The sequence below is a fragment of the Danio rerio genome, chromosome 7 (genome assembly GCF_052040795.2).
Source record: "Danio rerio strain M-AB ecotype USA chromosome 7, GRCz13ab, whole genome shotgun sequence".
NCBI lineage: Eukaryota > Metazoa > Chordata > Actinopteri > Cypriniformes > Danionidae > Danio > Danio rerio.
In genome coordinates this window covers 36,607,463-36,625,598 of record NC_141027.1, presented here as the reverse complement: position 1 = coordinate 36,625,598, position 18,136 = coordinate 36,607,463, and the positions used below count along the sequence as shown (strand labels likewise).

At 35.4% G+C, this 18,136-nt stretch overlaps 2 protein-coding genes across 20 annotated transcripts in view; both read right to left on the bottom strand.

Moving 5' to 3' along the window:
• The window catches only part of chd9 (chromodomain helicase DNA binding protein 9), a 117,126-nt gene extending 115,649 nt beyond the window's left edge, over nucleotides 1-1,477 (bottom strand). For 8 of the 15 annotated variants that reach the window (XM_087261484.1, XM_087261488.1, XM_087261490.1 and 5 more), the window contains exon 1: nucleotides 1,362-1,477. The gene's annotated coding sequence lies outside the window, so the exon portion shown is untranslated. Of the gene's footprint in view, nucleotides 1-894 lie in introns of all 15 variants that reach the window. The other 7 variants (XM_087261485.1, XM_087261492.1, XM_087261497.1 and 4 more) reach the window with 2 other exon arrangements.
• Nucleotides 1,478-2,280: 803 nt separating this feature from the next.
• Nucleotides 2,281-17,890, bottom strand: aktip (akt interacting protein). Of its 5 annotated transcripts, none has more exons than NR_135206.2 (10): nucleotides 17,241-17,402; nucleotides 15,647-15,750; nucleotides 13,025-13,233; nucleotides 12,781-12,845; nucleotides 10,125-10,225; nucleotides 9,531-9,619; nucleotides 9,298-9,396; nucleotides 8,813-8,920; nucleotides 3,508-3,722; nucleotides 2,281-3,415 (listed from the first exon to the last, which is right to left on the bottom strand). NR_135206.2 is itself a non-coding variant. In NM_001320324.2 (10 exons), the coding sequence occupies exons 2-10, from the start codon at nucleotides 15,686-15,688 to the stop codon at nucleotides 3,308-3,310; spliced, it is 882 nt and encodes a 293-aa protein (NP_001307253.1). In that variant the 5' UTR covers nucleotides 15,689-15,750; nucleotides 17,806-17,890; the 3' UTR covers nucleotides 2,281-3,307. The 5 variants fall into 5 exon arrangements, 4 of the variants coding, with proteins under 4 accessions (NP_001307253.1, NP_001307255.1, XP_087115070.1 ...); NM_001320324.2 differs by lacking the exon at nucleotides 17,241-17,402 and adding an exon at nucleotides 17,806-17,890 and having other exon boundaries at nucleotides 3,662-3,722; NM_001320326.2 differs by having other exon boundaries at nucleotides 3,662-3,722.
• Between the last annotated feature and the right edge of the window lie 246 nt (nucleotides 17,891-18,136).

The following is an 18,136-nucleotide window of genomic DNA, read 5'->3' as shown; positions in this document are numbered from 1 at the left end:
TGTTGGAAACAACTGTAAAATCCTTTTGCTGTTGTTTTGTTGTATTCAAATATGTATGTATGTTTACAGTGCTCAGCATATATAAGTACACCCCAGAAAAAAAAAAAAAATTTAATTGACATTTTTAATAGGAAGCTCTACAATATTATATTTGTGCATATGCATTATATTAGTCAGTACTGAAGCCAAAATCTGGGGCTAATCTAACAAAATACCTTTTGATAACGGTGCAAAAACTAGTACTACCAAATTTATGTCATAGAAAAATATTAAATACAAATTTTAAAAAAAGAGGAAAAATCCAGAGAAGCAATAAATTCAAAACTTTAGTTGATTTTTTGTAGATTGTAATTTCATTTAATAGTTTCATCTTTAAATTTCTAAATATGTTTGGTGACTAAAATATTATTTTAATAAATAGATCTGTTTAATAAGTCTGTTTTGTTTAAATGCAACAGAATACATTGCCTATTTACATTAATAAATGGATAAAACATTTCATTTTCAAAATGGGCTGTACTCAATTTTGCTGAGCACTGTATGTAAATAAATATTCTTCTCAAACCAAATTCCAGTTGAATTGAAAGTTAATATTAACATCTAATATTTGCTAAAAATATAGTTCAGCAAATTTGTTGTTTGATAAATGTTGTTTCAAACTATATTTCCTAGCTATCAAAGCAATCAAAAGCTGTCTTTAACTGAAGAATAACAGCCAGGTTATCATAGTATTACCACAGTACTTTGTGTGTGGTTTAGAATCCTCAGAAAGAAACGTTAAATTATGCAATATTATCCTCCAACAGTCAAGCCTGTTATCCTGCCTCTCTATACTCACTGACCACCTTGTGCTATACTGAAGAAATCACTGTACATTACCGTCCAGAACATCACCTGAACTGCGCGTTTCAGCCTCGCCAACGCAGCAAACCAAACTTTAACCGCGTGTCCTCTTCATGTTTAGTCAAGAAAGCAAAGCAACACGATAATCCATGAAGAGCAAACTGTTATTTTCCTGTTACGCGCGTGCGGAGAGAGCAATCCGGTCTACTTTCTGAAGTGAGCTCGGTCGCTGTTAGTTCAGAACCACCGTTTGCTGACAACACAGTGCGGTCCATGTCGAACCTTTCACGTGGAGTTCAAATCGTGACAGTTTGTCTACCTGAGCTCAGGTGCAACGAGTGTTTCATCCAGGCTGGGATTCCCTTCAGGCGGCTGAACGTCACGGTGTCTCTCTCTCTCTCTCACTCTCTCTCTCTCATCATGGACTGACAGCCACCTGAGTTTCAGCACTGTCGCACTCTACTATAACCATCTACAATATATTTAACCTAGGAGAGGAAACAAATGAACGAACTTACCCAAATGAAGCCAAATTGTTCGGCGACTGCGCGACCATTAACGGAGGAATAAAATAGCGAAGTTTTTGGCGTAGTTAATATCGCGGCTGAGCGACCTCAGCGGTTCCAGCGCTGCTGACGTAGGCTGATGATAAAACGTACATTTGCATGTATGTAAAGTCTTCTGCGATTGGTCGACGTTGAAAACGTTCGCTAGAAAAAACTGGGAAGCCTGTTTTAATTGTCAAGTTGACTTTTAGCAAAGATTAACAGCATACGCATGTCATTTTACTAATAACGAGTAACATAATTGTACTGTACGCAAAAAAACAAGTTAGAACGCAGATCAAACAAGATGGCCGTGCCGGGACGTCAGCCTATAAGCGAGGCTTTTACATTGCTCGTGAATCAGCCTATGGTAGTGGAAGCAGTGGGAGGAGAGAAGTGGAGAAAAGTTGGTGTCGGTGCCTCTGATATTTGATCACCTCTGCTGGATCTTTTGGGAACTGCTTCTTGTAACCACTGACATGTCAAGTACAGCAGAAGCTGGATTATATCAAACAGTTATCAGTTACCAAAATTACTTTACCCAGCACCCATTCATACTCACATATTCACTGCATAATATTAAAATACCTTAAATGTTTATAAACCTTAATAGCTTACAATTGTTCACTTTATATACATACAAAATTAATATGTCACACATACAATAAAGAGAAATATTAAAGTTTGAATATTTTTGCTTAACTTACCAGTGTTTGCTTTTCACATCAAGAATAAATGTATATGCCACACATAAAACAAAGTGCATAACTATACAAAAGTATTATAAAACTTACCAGTTTGCTTTTCACAGCAAGATTATGTAGGTCACACCCTTTACTTGTAAAATAAGTATTTTTCCCCTAAAAGCAACACAAATAAAAAGGCAGGCAGTCAACAAATGTGTGATTCATCCACGCGCACATACCCACATGAGATTCTCACCATTAATAATCTCTTTTATTGAAAATGTCTTAATCACGGAAATGATACTGCCAGCAAACACCATTTCAGACCAGTTTCACCGTTTATGCATTTATTTGCGTTTAACAGATTTAAAAAATAATATTACATTACTTACACAGCTGGGCTCAAATCAGTATTCTCACTGACAGCCCAAAATAAACATTAAAAAGAAAAAAGGGGGTATTGTAAAAGAGCAAAATGTCTAAAATTTAAACAATCATACATTTCTAGATAAATATATGAGATGTTTGGACTCTGCTATAGAGGCCACTGATTTAATCGAACTGCTCCACTATTTACACATCAAACCCTTTTAGATCAAACCATTAGGACAATAAAAGTGAATTACATTACTAAACAATGAGGATTAACTTAGTGTCTTAATGAATAGTATATGTCTTGCTCTGTAATTTACATTTAAAACCATTTCATACACAGGTTATTACAAAAAAAAAAATACTCAAAGCTATAAATATGCAAAATCAAGGTGTTCTGTCCCAGTTTATGATTGTTTGTTTGAAATTACAACTATTAAGCAAGATTTTAGAGAAAGGAAAACCAAATGGAAACCATATTAAATCTGTAAAACAATTAGTTAGAAACCCAAAAAGAGATCATTTAGAAGAGCATGACCTACACACAGAAGCGAGGTGGTTTGTTGTGCCTGAAAACATCAACATGTGCAATTAACAGTACTTTCTAGAACCATCTTCTGTGCGTTCAAGCATCAGCATTGAAATGAACGATTGGGGTCTTCGGGGCTATACCAGGTACAGGACTATGGTTCTTAAGCCATTATACCAGTTTAAAATGATTTGTTTTCTTTAAAGCTGAGCGAGAGTTTTGCGAATGAAGATGAAGTTCATAGAACTGCATCAGACTTCGATATATGTGTGGTTCGGTGCAGCCACAGTAGCATAGCGCCCCTTTGGTGGACAGACGGAAGCACTGAAATTTCACGTCTGAAGGGGGTTGTCCTCTTTGCTGAAAGGCTGAGTGGAGCCAGGCTTCACCCAGGAAAGTCCAGACACCGGAAGGCCTTTGTTAAAATCCTCAGGTCGCCGCTGCAACAACAACAACACAAGAAGGCCATCGGTCAGAAACACAAAGGGTGTTATTAATATATTCACAAATATTAGCCTTTTAGCCAACCCACAGTTATGAAGAGCAGAAGGAGAACTGGAAACAGGAAAGGAAACAGTGTTCCACACACAAGCTCATGCTTTAAAACAAGGCATGCATCAGATACCAGGAAGAAGCCAGTTTTTACTTGGTTGTGGGGAGCAGTCAGGGGAGCGTCACACACTCACTTTATGTGCAAACATCTTCTCTTTCGCCTCTTCATGCACCGCTGGATTCCACGGGGAGAAGCTGCAGAAAACACAAACATCAGATGCAGGAAAACAAATGAACCAAAGTCCAGTCTGATGACTCAATGCTGAACTTTTAACCCCACCAAAAGATACTAGATTCTGGTTTTATTTTTTTTAAAGAATGAATCCATATCTCAAATTTACACTGTAATCAGGCTGCATTTACACTGTACTTAATTTCAAGATCCAATCAGGTCTCCTCTCGACTAAAAAGCTCCATGTGAAACAGCAAATGAATGGCAGCCTGAAACGAGAGTTCTACAGATGTGTTTCTGTGTTTTTCCCACACCAGGAGGTGGCAGTAATTCCATAATGGGAAACCGGAAGGCCAAACCCACACAGATAAAGCATTACCAAATAATCACAGTACTTGTCACTCACCACAAGAAATTCACTTGTGCAAATATGTTTGATAATCTAATAATCCATATACTGTTTGCTAATAATTGAAACTGCACCCGCCTACTTCTGTGTTCCATCTTCACTAGAATCTTTTGCTTTGTCTCATCACAGTTTTTGTTCTCGCACTCTGATTCATTGCCAAATAACCAGTGAGAGTGTTCTCTCCAGCTGACGCCGATTCTACATGCTGAATCAGGTCAACTGACTGTGACGTTAACCTGACGATAGGTGACATGTGGAACAAACCAGCAAGTCTGATGCTGACCCGGCTGCCCAACACTGCCCAGCTATCAGCTAGGTGTGTGCCCTGGCCTTTTGACAGGTGAATATAAAATGTTTCTATAATTTGAGCAGTTCTTTGACTTTAAATGAATACAATATTTGATCATCAAACTTTATACAATGACTACTTGACAAGATAAAAGGTTAGTTAACAACAATTTACATTCTCCCATTATTTAAATCACTATCATGTCATTGCAAATTATACATAGCCAAGTACACTGACAAGTTAGCAGAAACTAAACTTTTGTTTAAAAAAAAAAGGGATGCATTTTCCAGTTGAAAGGGTCAATCATCAGTCACATTTATGGTCACGTACATCTGTGGGGTCTGTCCAGACTCATTTATCTGTTACTACTGTGTGTTTGTGTTGATTTTGACAGGATAAAAAGACATCACAACATCCCAACATCCTCCAGTCTTTCCTCATGTTTTGTCTGTTGTTCTGCGTTTAGAACCACATCCTCTGGTTACCATTAAAACATCCATTAAGGAGATTGGGGTCATGACTAGGCATGGGACAATAGCTGTTTAAGGTATACAGTCGTTTGGAAAAGTCAAGGTTTTAAAAATCGCCAAAATTTTCTGTTGTATCATTCCTACAATTGTTTGTTTGTTTTTTAGCACAGTATCACCAGCAGAAAAGAAATCCAAAGATGCTATGTTAAATTAGAAAAGAAATCTGTGTTTATGAAACTAATGAATACTCCAGAATTCAATGATTAATTTAAATTAATTGGCCTGACATGTTTACTGCTCTAAAATATTTGAAATGTTTCACAAAACAAAATATATTGGCTGTGTCCGAAATTGCCTACTACTTAATAGGTACTGCATTTGAATTTACTACTCAAAAATTACGCTCTATACAGTATGAATGAAGCTCGGACGCATTACATCCGCCATTTTATCATGATCACATGACACGCCTGCTTCACTCCCATTCATGAATGCTCTCGCAGTGCATCTTGGGATAATGTAGTGTCCATTGGGTGCACACTTCAGAATCTCGCCAGAAGAAGTAGGTCATCCAGGTACTTCTCGCATACTGTTTTTTTGAGTTCTATGAATTTTTTTACATACTACTCAACTCACCGTTTTAAGCATAATATATAGGATGGAAGTATGCAATTTCGGACACTGCCATTGTGTTCAAAGCGGGGAAAAAGTTCTTTTTTTTTTTACCCAGAGATTTAAATAGAATATATTTTAGAGCAGTAATCACAAAACCATGATATTTTTATCCAAGGTTATCAGATAGTCAGAATCTTATGCCAGCCCATGCCTAGTCATAATAACCTTATTTATTTATTTGCCCATGCACAGCAGCTGGAGCAAACTGAAAATGACATGTTTTAAACATGATTCAAGAGTTCACACTTAGATATTGCTTGACACTATTTGCAGGTTTGGCATGCTGTCCCGGGAGAGAACCCTGAGCTCTGAGATAATTGAACCCAGAACTCCCGCCTGGTCAATTGAGCATGTAAAGGGAGTATAAGATCAGGTAGTTCTCGAGAGCTCCCAGTGGTAAAGGAAGAAAAGGGGAGAAGGGTTGGATGGGGGATTTCTTTGGAAAACGATGTTAATGGAGTAATTTTTTGCTAGGCTACTTATAGTGAGTTTGGATTAATCTGATTAGCCAACTAATGATTGTAGATGAGAGACCAGCTGCAGTCAATCATATCACGTGCTCCTCTCGAAATTAGTTTGTGAAACTTCACTTAGGGTTAAAGCAACAACAACAGGGGCCTGTTTCAGTAAGGAGTTTCAACCAACTTGGAGTTTAAACTTGAACACTGAGTTGATTTATCGAGAGATTAAAAACTCTGAGTTTTCAGTTTCATAATAGCGGATTTGATTTAGTTCAATCAACTTTGAGTAGATCAACTCAGAGTTAAGTGCACACACTGCGACTATAAAAAGGCATTATCAATGGAGCGCAGATATTACAAGTCACCATGACAACGTCTTAAAAAGAGATCACCATTTCTTTCTCCAGCTGAACTTGATGTGCTCAAGCAAAGTTATAGCAAATATGACCATATATTTTAAAAAGCAACACCACTGAAAGAATGATAATACCATTAATCTAGTAACGGAAAATGTCCATGTTGAAGGTCAGTGAATTTAAGCTAATAATTTATTAAAAAGGTCAAGCCATTCTCACATGTGACTTTGTTCTTTGTGTGACTGAAATGTAGGCAATAGCTATGTTTCCATTCAAATATATTAATTAAATTTATGTGCAAAACTGGAATAACGCATAAAAGATGTGCGAACAAAGCAGTGTTTTCATCCAACGAATCAAAGAGACCAATATAGTCACTTCCTGATTAACTGGCACCAATAATCAGCATTAAAAACAGAATTTACTGCGATAGAAGAAGCTGTGTCAATCTTTTCTTTACTTAATAAATGTACTTGCACCTCAGAAGACAATGTTGACACACAATGAACACGTGGGGGCGTTTGAAGCCATGAGATGCATAGAACAGACGCTCGCTCCAGACGCTCTGGAGGTCATTAATAATATAATAACATTAATACTGAAACATTTAAGGCATTTTAGAATGACCAAAACAACATTTAAGATGTGTTATAGTGTGCTCAGCCTGCTGGTTTGTCCATTCACACACATTTTCATCATCATGTGATCTCTTATAACAAACCTTTTTTAATGCATATAGGCCTATTATAATTTGTTCAGTAAAAAGTGTTTCCATCATAGTTTATGCGCATCTTTTCTTATCGAATAAAAGTTTATCCTACTTAGTTATGTACATGTTGTTTTATGCAAATTTTAAAAAGTTATGTGCATCATGACATTTCCATTAATCGTTTTTATGCGCATCTCCAAAATAGGCATTAAAATAGGTGGATGAAAACGTAAGATTATGGCAAGAAATACAGCTTTGTCTTTAAAAAAGGGGAGGAGACCGACAGTAAGTTAGAGTTTAGAGAATAAAACCTGCTCCTGACCAGGTTAGGTTCACAGAGTAAGTTACCACGGTAACTGACTCAGAGTTAAAAAGTTACCTCTCTTTCAGAAACAGACTTGACTTACCCTGCTTTCTCCAGTTTAACAAACCAGCCATTATGAAACAGAAAACCCAGAGTTTAAATACACTCTAAAAAATAGGAACCATTTAAAAAAAATGTTAAACTATACTAAACGTTTACTATTTTAGGCCCGTTAGGATTACCTAAATAATTTACATTTGCTAAATGCCAGAATAATGAGATAGATTTTTTATAAATTTATTAATTAATTTAATTTATCAATTAATTAATTTGGTCAAATGTTTTGCTTGCACAAGCTTTTTCAACTCTTCTCACAAATTTTCTATAGGATTGACAACAGGGCTTTGTGATGGCCACTCCAAACATTCACTTTGTTGTCCTTAAAAGCACATTAACTAATTTGGCAATATGTTTAGGGTCATGGTCTGTTTGAAAGACCCATTTGTGGCCAAGTTTTAATTTCCTGGCTGATGTCTTGAGATGTTACATCAGTATTTCTACATAATGTTCTTTCTTCATGATGCCATCTATGCTGTGAAGTAGACCAGTGCCTTCTGAGCAAAACAGCCCCACAACATGATGCTGCCGCCCCCATACTTCACAGCTGGGATGGTGTTCCTAGGCTTGTAAGCTTTCCTCTTTGTCCTCCAAAATGTAACACTGGCCATTATGGCCAAACAGTTCAATCTTAGTTCCATCAGACCACAGGACATGTCTCCAAACATTATTATTTTTCCTAATGTAATTTAGCTAATTGTAATCTGGCTTTTTTGTTGATTCTGGCTTGTTGATTTTCCCATGTTGTCATAAAAGGAAGCAGTGTATTTGACTTTCAACTTGACTTTCAAGAAAATATATAACTATTTCTCAAAAAACAAATCTCTCTTATTATTCTGCTATTAACCATAACCGAAACAAATTAGATAATCCTAACTAACCTAAAAGAGAAAATGTTTAGTCACATGGTTATGTGCCTTTTTATACAGTGAAGGTAAACTTCTGGTTTCAACTGTAGATAGGACTTTGGTTTTGGATGCACTGAATGAAGGCGTTGCAAATATGGCCGTCAAGTTAACTGTCTTTCCTTGACTTTGATCAACCTCACCTTGTGGTTGCACAAAGTTACAATTTAGACATACAGACATCAGAAACACATCAGATTTAAAACTATATTTTGAAATGGCTCAAAACTAATGCAAAAAAAAATAATCTTGAAGTAGTGTGGAACATTGACCCGTGCAGCAATATAAAATCTCCAAATCAGTCCAAATGGCATTTTTTTAAATGTTTGTTTAAGAGTGTCAGTGTAAATGCAGCCTCAAAAACCAAAATGAAGCAACAAAAAAAAAACAACAACAACAATCCGAGTGCTGCACTTGCCTTATTGCATAAGGATCATCTATCTTGGGCTGATCAAACAGGTGACTATTGCATAGCTTGACACTGTCTACCACCTTACTTTTGAAGAGCTGGATGTCTTTGTCATACCTGCACAGAACACAGTGATATTATTAAGCAAAAGGAGACTTCAAAACAAGCTCTTAACATTGGGAGGTACGGCTAAGAGGAAATGAATGTGGGGGGCAAGCTAAACAAGCTTTCATCTTCATGTGGGAAGCCATGTCTGAGGTTGGACTACGGTTGTAAGCACCATATGACTTCAGTTAAACAGGAAGTCAAAAAACGCAGCTCGCACTAGAACAGGCAATGCCCAAACACATTACAGAGAGTGTGGTTGCTTTATTTTACTATGAAGCAAAAGCAACTTGAGTGGCTGACACTTATTTAGTGACTTTCACAAGTGTTAATGCTGGGAACAGTTCAAACATCAGAGACTATGAAATGACACCGAATCTATTACTCACAGCACAGCAGCCTCTGGGTTGAGTGGCTCCATAGTGTTGATCTTATAGAAGATTGTGCGGGCGTACATAAGCACCTGCCAGATATGATTGTGGTTTCGTCTGCAAATGTAGATAAATGTTTAAATGGATGTATAAATTGAAATTAATAAATACAAAACGTTGCCCATAGTCACAAAAATGAGACCCTTAGATTGAAAACAGCTCAGATAAGAATTTGTATTTTTTCAACTGACCTCCATTTGGTGAAAGCTCTCCTCACGTCAAGCTCACCAGAAACTGGGTCCACTAGTGGGTGGAAAACTGGAGTGTCAAAAACAACCTTCTGAAAGAACACACAGAAACACAAGCAAACATAAGAGGACTAATAGACATTGAAGTCAAGTCAAGGTTTTTGGCATTTGATTTTTTTCTAGTGATTCAAGATTAGGTAACCATTGTTATATTTAGATTAATTTGTTCATTTCTGTGACTTTTCCCAAACATAGATAAACAGAAATAAAGATACATCAAACTCTGTGAAGGAAATATGAAAGTAAAATAAACAATTTGACAATGTTGCCAATAATGTTCTGTTCTAGACACACCCTAATGTCATCACATCAGTTACAAACATTGAGTATTTCAACATTTCATTTGGCCTCATATCTTGCCAACAATGATGACTAACTATACCATAACTAACTTAGAATATCCATCTAGTCTGCAGAGGTGAAATTTTTGTTTTCGTATTTATGCTACCTTAACATTGTGACAGTGTAAATGAATAGTCATAACACAGCAAAAAAAAAAGTAATGTTACATTTAAAAATTCAGTATATATTACTTACCGGACAGTCTCCATCTGGATAGTTATCAGGAATGTAGACGGTGAACTTAAACACACCATCTTGGTACAAACCATGGCGAATGAAAATCACACCAAACCACACTGCAACAGAAATAACATACAGGATACTTGACAGAGCAAATGCAAATCAATTTAACTTTTCAGCTTGGTTTCTGAACACAGATTTGTTGATTTTCATCAATTTGACGACAGAAAACTCAATGATTGATGATGCATTCCATTCAAAAACAGATGTAAGAGACTTCAACGCACTATGACTTGTAACCAGTTCTGTGGTTTGATGTTCAAAAGACTGTTATAAGACAGTTCAACCAAAAAAAGAAAGGGGTCACCATATTTCACCCACTTCTGTTGAATACAATAAGAGACTTGTAAAATGAAAGTCAACTCCTATTGAAGTCACCGGCTAACTTTAACTGTTTGGTTATCAACATTTTTCACAACATCATCTTTGGTGTTCAGCAGCAGAAAAAGAAAAAAATTCTAATGTAATTTTCCCACCAGTTAACTGATGTGTGATAACACCAGTAATACCAGTATAACCAGAGGAGGGGTGCTTTTAAATGGCTTATTAAATCTGTGAGCCATTTAATTAGTTTCACATTCACATTAGTGACAGTTGAGTTATCCTTATATTATCAAGATTTTTTTAACTGCTCAGCAGCTCATGTTTGTCTCCCTTTTCTGTGAGTCTGCTTTCCTGTCGAAGATAAGTTCAGCTTCCTTTGTCACCCTCTTGCTATCATTAACATCTTAAGACTTGTGCACACCGGGACATTTTACACCATTTAACAAAGGTCACCAATGTAAGTGCACACCATGCCATGCATAAAAGCGTGATTTAAAAAAATAAAAATAAATCTCTCTCTCTCATTAAAAAAAAAAAAAAAAAAAAAAAAAATTATATATATATATATATATATATATATATATATATATATATATATATATATATATATATATATATATATATATATATATATATATATATATATATATATATATCTATCCTTGCCCTGGTAACAGCTGTTTGACCAATAAGGCTGGCACTTTTTACTTTTTGCTCATTTTCAAAACAAGAAATGCGGTAATTGGTTCACTCGGTAGCTATGGGGACGTGTTCAATAATATAGCATAAGAGGAATTACTAGCATACTTACAAGAAATTACAAACGGTATGCACAAAAGTCTCACATAAAAAAAATACACTAGTCATGTTCTTATGGGGGAAACTATTGATAAAACATAGAAACTATCGACCTTTTTATATTTTTGGGTTTCTCAGTAGTGGAAGTCGTTATAGTTGGGTAAACTTAGAGCGCAGTGAATGGGAGAGTACAACTAATTTTTACAATCCTATTTGCTAAAATAAAAACAATAAAATAAACACACACAATATTGTTAACAATACTTTCAGAGAAAGAAAATAAATTGTATCAGGCTGATAACGACAGCCAGGAGAGAGAACAACAACAAATTTACTGTCCTCCCCATAGACACTGCATTAGAAACACCACAGAGGCAATTCGCTTTTTGTAATTTAACCCAAAGTCAATATAATACATGCATAAATACATATAAATGTTCATATGTTTGTTTTTTTGTTTTTTATAAAAATATTTAAAACTTTAAAAGATTTAAGATTATGATGACCGTTAAACATAAAAAAAGCCTTGTAAAAAGGGTTCATTAGGTTCCATTTAGATTTGAGCAAACATGAACGTGACATTGTTGATTGGTGCTGTGAGCAGCGACTGCACAAAAATCATCCAGAAATCTGAAGCTGGTGGCGATTTAACTACTTCCTACGTCCTATCTGAAAGGCCTGTTTTTTTTGTATCCAACTCCTGCCCTAACCTGTGATGCAACCTGTTCAGTTTTATATTGAAATATTTTTACTCTAACAGAACAAAATTATTCTTAATACTATACAATATACCAAAAAAATCTCAGTGGCTCAGTGGGTAGCACTGTCACCTCAAAGCAAGAAGGTCGCTGGTTCAAGTCCTGGCTGGGCCAGTTAGCACTTCTGTGTGGAGTTTGTATGTTCTTCCCGTGTTGGCGTGGGTTTCCTCTAGGTGCTTCAGTTTTTCAAAATCTAAAAACATGCGCTATATGTGAATTGGGAAAACTAAATTGGCTGCAAGTATGAGTGCGCGTGTGAATGCAAGAATGTATGTTTTCCCAGTACTGGGTTGCAGCTGGAAGGGCATCTGTAAAATATATGCCAGAATAGTAGGCAGTTCATTCCAATGTGGCAACCCCCGATAAACAAGGGACTAAGCTGAAGGAAAATTAACGAATAAAAATATCAAAACGTCTGTGGTGACGCAGTGGGCAAATGACAGAATCAGTGATGCTGTAACAATAACACCATCAACATTGACCATCACACCAAGCCTAAGATGTAGGTTTATCATTAATCACGCACCTCACCAAGACTAAATATCTACATGCTAACAGATGTAAAATTCCTCAAAAGGTTTCAACAAGACGTTAATTAACTGCACATTCTGTTGCACTTCTCTAAGCAGGAAGTTGAAAATTCTTTTGGAGTCGAATGGAATGCAGCAAAAGAACATTCTGTATAAAGAGCATCTGTGGCAGACAGAACAGAATGGAAGAGACATTCTTACTCAGCGCTGATCTGTATGAAGGCTGTACATAGATGCCAGGAAGCTTCTGCTTGATAACCAATGTGCTACAATAGAGACAAAGTAAAATTCAACCACATACATTTCAAAATATGCTCAATTTAAGTTACTTAAATATATACTAATAACAAATTTCAATAAAACATTTTGATAGTTTTGTAGTCATAGCTTCATATAAAATCAACAATAAAAAAAAGTTAATAAATATAAACAAAGCATTACTCACAACTCAGCAAGTAGTGAGTACTCCAGGTAGAAAGGGCCGTATGAGGCATGTGTGCCATTGGCAGATTGTGTAGAAGAGGCTGGTGATGCGGCTTTAGTGATGGGGACGGCATTCTTCGGGATGGAGGGAAGTTGCTTCTTACCAAATGGAGGACGAGCTGGACTGGCTCTCTGCTCCCCTGAACCACTCTGCTCTTCACCATCAGATCTCTACACACACACACACACAAACGAACAAAATGACATTTACCCGATGGCTTTGCTATTATCTTATTTATTTATTTGCCTAAAACAAAACAAAATCTATTTTTATTTGCAAGTTTAAAATTTTAAAATGTCCCAGGTTAATGGGTGACCATCTAATACTCAGCACATATGATACCATTCAGGACTGTTCTTAAAACAACACAATCAATACTGTAAAAACCTATTAAAATAAAAAAAATAAAAATAAAAAATAAAATAAAAAAATAATGCTCCTAAAATATATAAATGCGAAAACAGTCATTCAGTGTTATTATCTAAATGCAAAAGTTTGTGGAGAACCCAATGACCAGTGTTAAAACCCCTAAAAGTAAAACCAATTTTCATAACTCCCTAATTTTCCCAACAAAGAAGATAATAATAATAATAATAATTAATAATTAATAATAATAATAATAAGAAGAAGAAGATTTTCTGCTATAGTTTATGAAAAAACAAGAAGAAATTAAAGCAGTATATGAAACAAATGAAATGTAAAGGGGGGAGGGGGGGACAAGATCTTAATCACATCATGTGATTCATTCCCCTTTATGAAAGCACAAGTTCATATGACAGAGGCAAAAAAAACTTGTTTGTCAGTTTCCACATTTGTCTTTAATGACTATGCTTTCACCTACAAATAAATAACCAGCAAAGTTTCATAGACTTACTAAAACCTAATTTTTAGCACACTATATATAAATTCATTACACAGATTTTCTTCTGATATAAGCACAGTGACCAGAACTTCACCCAAACCTGACTATTAAAATCAAAAGAGTGTGAAGATAAACATCAGAAACTAGCAGAAGCCTGAGACATCACGAAAAGAAAATTTAACACCAAACCGCTTCAGCTATTCAGCAAACAGACTGTAATGAAGCCAATGAAAACAAAAAACAGATGAATACCACAAATACACCCTTCAGACAACGTACAAACAGCTAGACCAAGTATCTATCATAAATCAACAAGAGTGAACAGTTGGGTCATGAGTCAGCATCTATTAGGAAACAGCTGAATTTAACGTCTTAATGACAGCTGCAACACCACACCACACTCAGACAACACCTTTGAACAACAGACAATCTGCCAAGTCAGAAGCATTAGTTGACTGTAACTTTCAGCTTTTCAATAATAAAAGTCACTAGCCTTCATCATTCTTTATGAAAAACATCCTCCAACACCACATGAGTTTGAGACCTTACTGAAGAGGCAGATCTACGCAAAACAACCTTTAAACCCTGAGCCTATCACGTGATTTCTTATTGAAGTCCCTGTTTTAAACCAGTCCATTCCTCACTCTCGCTTGCTTTTCTCTCCCTTTGCAGCTATTAAGGTTTCAGGTAAATGACATTAAGAATATGCTGCAGAAAATTTAAACAAGTATCTCATAAATTAAATTATTAAAAAAAGAACCATAGAACCATCTTTCAACAAGAGTACTATTTTTGAGGCATTGCCTGAAGTCAGTCAACCTTTGACTCATAAGCAAGGCTAGCATGATTTGGAGACATTTATTGCCATTTCTGCACTAATAAAAAAATTAATTAATAAATAAAAAAAATCTGTGGATTCATGTGAAAAGATTGAGAGAACAGTAACTAATAACTTAATAAAAATTATTATAAAAAATAATAACTTTAGCATTAATTTAAGATTTACAATATATATATATTTAAAGAAAAACAGCAAATGTATTGTAAACAAGTGATTTAAACATTTGTACATTAGACAGTCATAATACTTGAAATATGAATAAACACATATTTACACATTTACAAAAGTAAAAAAGACTTAATGATGGACTAAAAATCTGCATATTTCTGTACACGCAGATCTTATGTGGGCCTACTCATAAGTAGGCCCACACAGAATCTGTTCCTGCAGAATTCCGCAGATTTTTAGCCCATTATTGATTCTGTTTATTTACCTGTGTAAATTTATATTTATTCAGTTTTAAAATAAATTCAGTAATATTACTCACTAATATGAAAATACTTAATGATTTGTTTACATTACAGTTTGTAAAGTAATATTTTCTGTTTTTTAGTACAGTAGATATATTATATGAGAGACTTGCTTTGTTTACCTAATAAAGTGGATCTGTTTGGATTTGCATTGTAAATATTAAATACAAGTTAAAAAGGTATTACTTTTTATTTCATTTATTAAGGTTTTAATTTTGATACTCCCAAAATCATTCCTTATAAATCTGCAAATTTTAACCAAAATTCTATGCAGAAATAGCAAAAAATCTCTCCCGTGTGGGCCTACTCATAAGCCACATCATGAGCTGATTTAATAGACCAAAAATAACAAGGATCAAGAGATCAAAGGTTTTCATGAAAAGACATGCAGGAGAGCTGCCATACTTCACCTTACGACCAGCGTTTGTAGACATGCTCCAAAATGGGTTCATTACTCATTGAGCTCTAGATGGGTGTGTGCTTGCTCACTTTTGGGTGGCATCCGAAAAATTTGCTGTGAGAGAAAGAAAGACCAACAGAAAGAAAAAGCGCTGATGAGAGCCTGGACATTTGGAGAACACAATGGGCAACCTGATGCTGTATGGCAGCTGGTGGCAATCCAATCCCTATGAACCATGTTGCTGCCTGTGTTTGTCATGAGGACTTCAGTAAACTACATTTTAATTCAGAGGTACTCAATCTGTGAGATGCCACAGAACCACAAATGTATGATTATTCTTGTGCACAAACACCCATTTTAAAACTTAAAAGGAAGTTACATGATTGCATAAAACATTTACTATTTAGTATTAACATTAAGAAAACATTATGTTTTATATAAAAGAATACTATGCGCATTACATAAACTATTATTTAAAACAAATCTAGTTCCTACTACATTACTGCATTTTTTTCTCGGTTTACATCGACTTAAAATACAGTACTGCATTTTTGTTTACATTAACTGTTTGATTTGTTTATTATAATTGATTTATAAAATTAAAATATGCACTCCAAACTTTTTTACGTTGATTTCTTTATCCATCATTTACAGCAATTCCAAATTGCCTAGTTAGTCATTTTTCATTATAAAGCGTAAAGCATTAGTCGGTACTCTGTATTGGCCGATCCTGATGAAAGGAATCGTTACTCGGTATAGGTTGCAAAAATCCTGATCGGAGCATTCCTATTTATTATTATTATTATTATTATTATGTTAGAGATTTTATCATAAACAATGTTTTATTCATTAAATTGTATATTTTTTACAATTTCCTTCTATGAATCATTTTAAAAGGCAGTTAGTATGAATAAATAACTTGAACCCATGAGATAGAAGTGTGTAATAACTAAGTTGAAAAATATTTAGATTCAATCACATTACAGCATTTTTATACTACATACAGTACTCTAAAAGGTGATGTTTATGTATGATCTATTGCTTTTAGTTACTTTAATCAAGGTTTAATTCCTACGTTTTTAGTTTATGACTTAATACTTAAAATGTATTTGTGTAATGCATTTTCCCCTCTAAACTATTCCAGGCAGCGAAAATACATAAACAACAGTGGTTTGAACATACATCAGAAGTGACGTTTCTCTCATGGTTGTAAAAATGCAATTATTAACCTGACACCTACATATATTCTTCATATAATTCATATCAAATATACAAGGTGGAGAAAATTTGAAAAGGTAACATTATATGTGGTGACATACAGTATGTCAACGCCTGAGACACTGGAAGAACCGCCGCAACTAGAATCTCTGAACCTTCGAAAAACAAATGTATTGCCCTCATTTCTAGCAGACACCGCTTCAGAAAGCTTTGTTTGAGGACAGGTCATTTAAACAGTTTAATTAACTATGCTTAGGTGAAAACAAAGACTGCAAAAGCATAGTATGACACCATGACACTAACGTTATTCGTAACTAGACTAATGCTAGACTAACAGTTAGCCTGTTTTAGCCAAACAACCATAAAAATAACGAGTTTCCACTTACCTGCGACAAATAATGTCACCTGGCTAAAGACATACTACACGCTAAATTGTCGGGTTTCAAACATTTTGATTTGGACTGGCTTTTAACCATGTGCGGTAAACTAAACCACCGACGACACTGTTATCCGAATAATCTCACACAAATACTGAACACACCGCTAACAAACTTGACAGGAAAAGGCGGAACAAAAACACAACTGAGACACGGTGATTGGTTCTCATCATGAGTGACAAGCCCTTTATCCATTGAAAATTTCAATAGAGCAAACCACAAGGTTAAATGCCTCAGGTTGACGTTTGGACAGCAAATATTTGTCACATACCTATCATTTTACAAGCAAAATGTTGAGGCATGACAGGAGTGGCAAAGCGTTTCGCTAAAATTGTTTTAAATCAGTTGACACTACGCTTGCTTCCGATTTTTTCGTCTCAGATTGTGAGCTGAGCGATTTAACGAGGGCGAGCCGTGTATTTAGTCTTAAAGTAACGTTATGACATGCATTGGCGCACCTCCGTTTAATACGCATAGATATTTCTAACATTAGAACGGACTTTGAGAAACTTACCGGGCTAAACTCAGGACATTTCACACGTTTTAAAACATTTAGGATCCTCCCTCCCCATTGACTGACGGCACGGAATGTACTCGCACTGACGCCTTCTGTCATTGGCTTATAGAGACGCAGAGTACACTCTATTGGTGCTTTTACCTGTTCATCATCTCAGACCAAGACAGTAAATCTGGATTGGCCTTTTTATTTATGCTTTTATCTGAAAAAGATATAAATTATTACAACTTTAGATCTCTGTGTATTAAAAGGTTGTTACATTGTCCCCTGTAATCTCTTGATGGAATAATATAGAGATTTGAAATGGGGAAAATATGGTCATTGCAAC

Coding starts and splice junctions, on each gene's coding strand:
- aktip (NM_001320324.2), bottom strand. CDS start 15,688: ATGAACCCATTTTGGAGCATGTCTACAAACGCTGGTCGTAAG. Junction 12,846..13,024: donor TACTCACTACTTGCTGAGTT/GTGAGTAATGCT, acceptor TCTCTATTGTAG/CACATTGGTTATCAAGCAGA. Junction 9,620..10,124: donor ATCCAGATGGAGACTGTCCG/GTAAGTAATATA, acceptor GTGTTCTTTCAG/AAGGTTGTTTTTGACACTCC.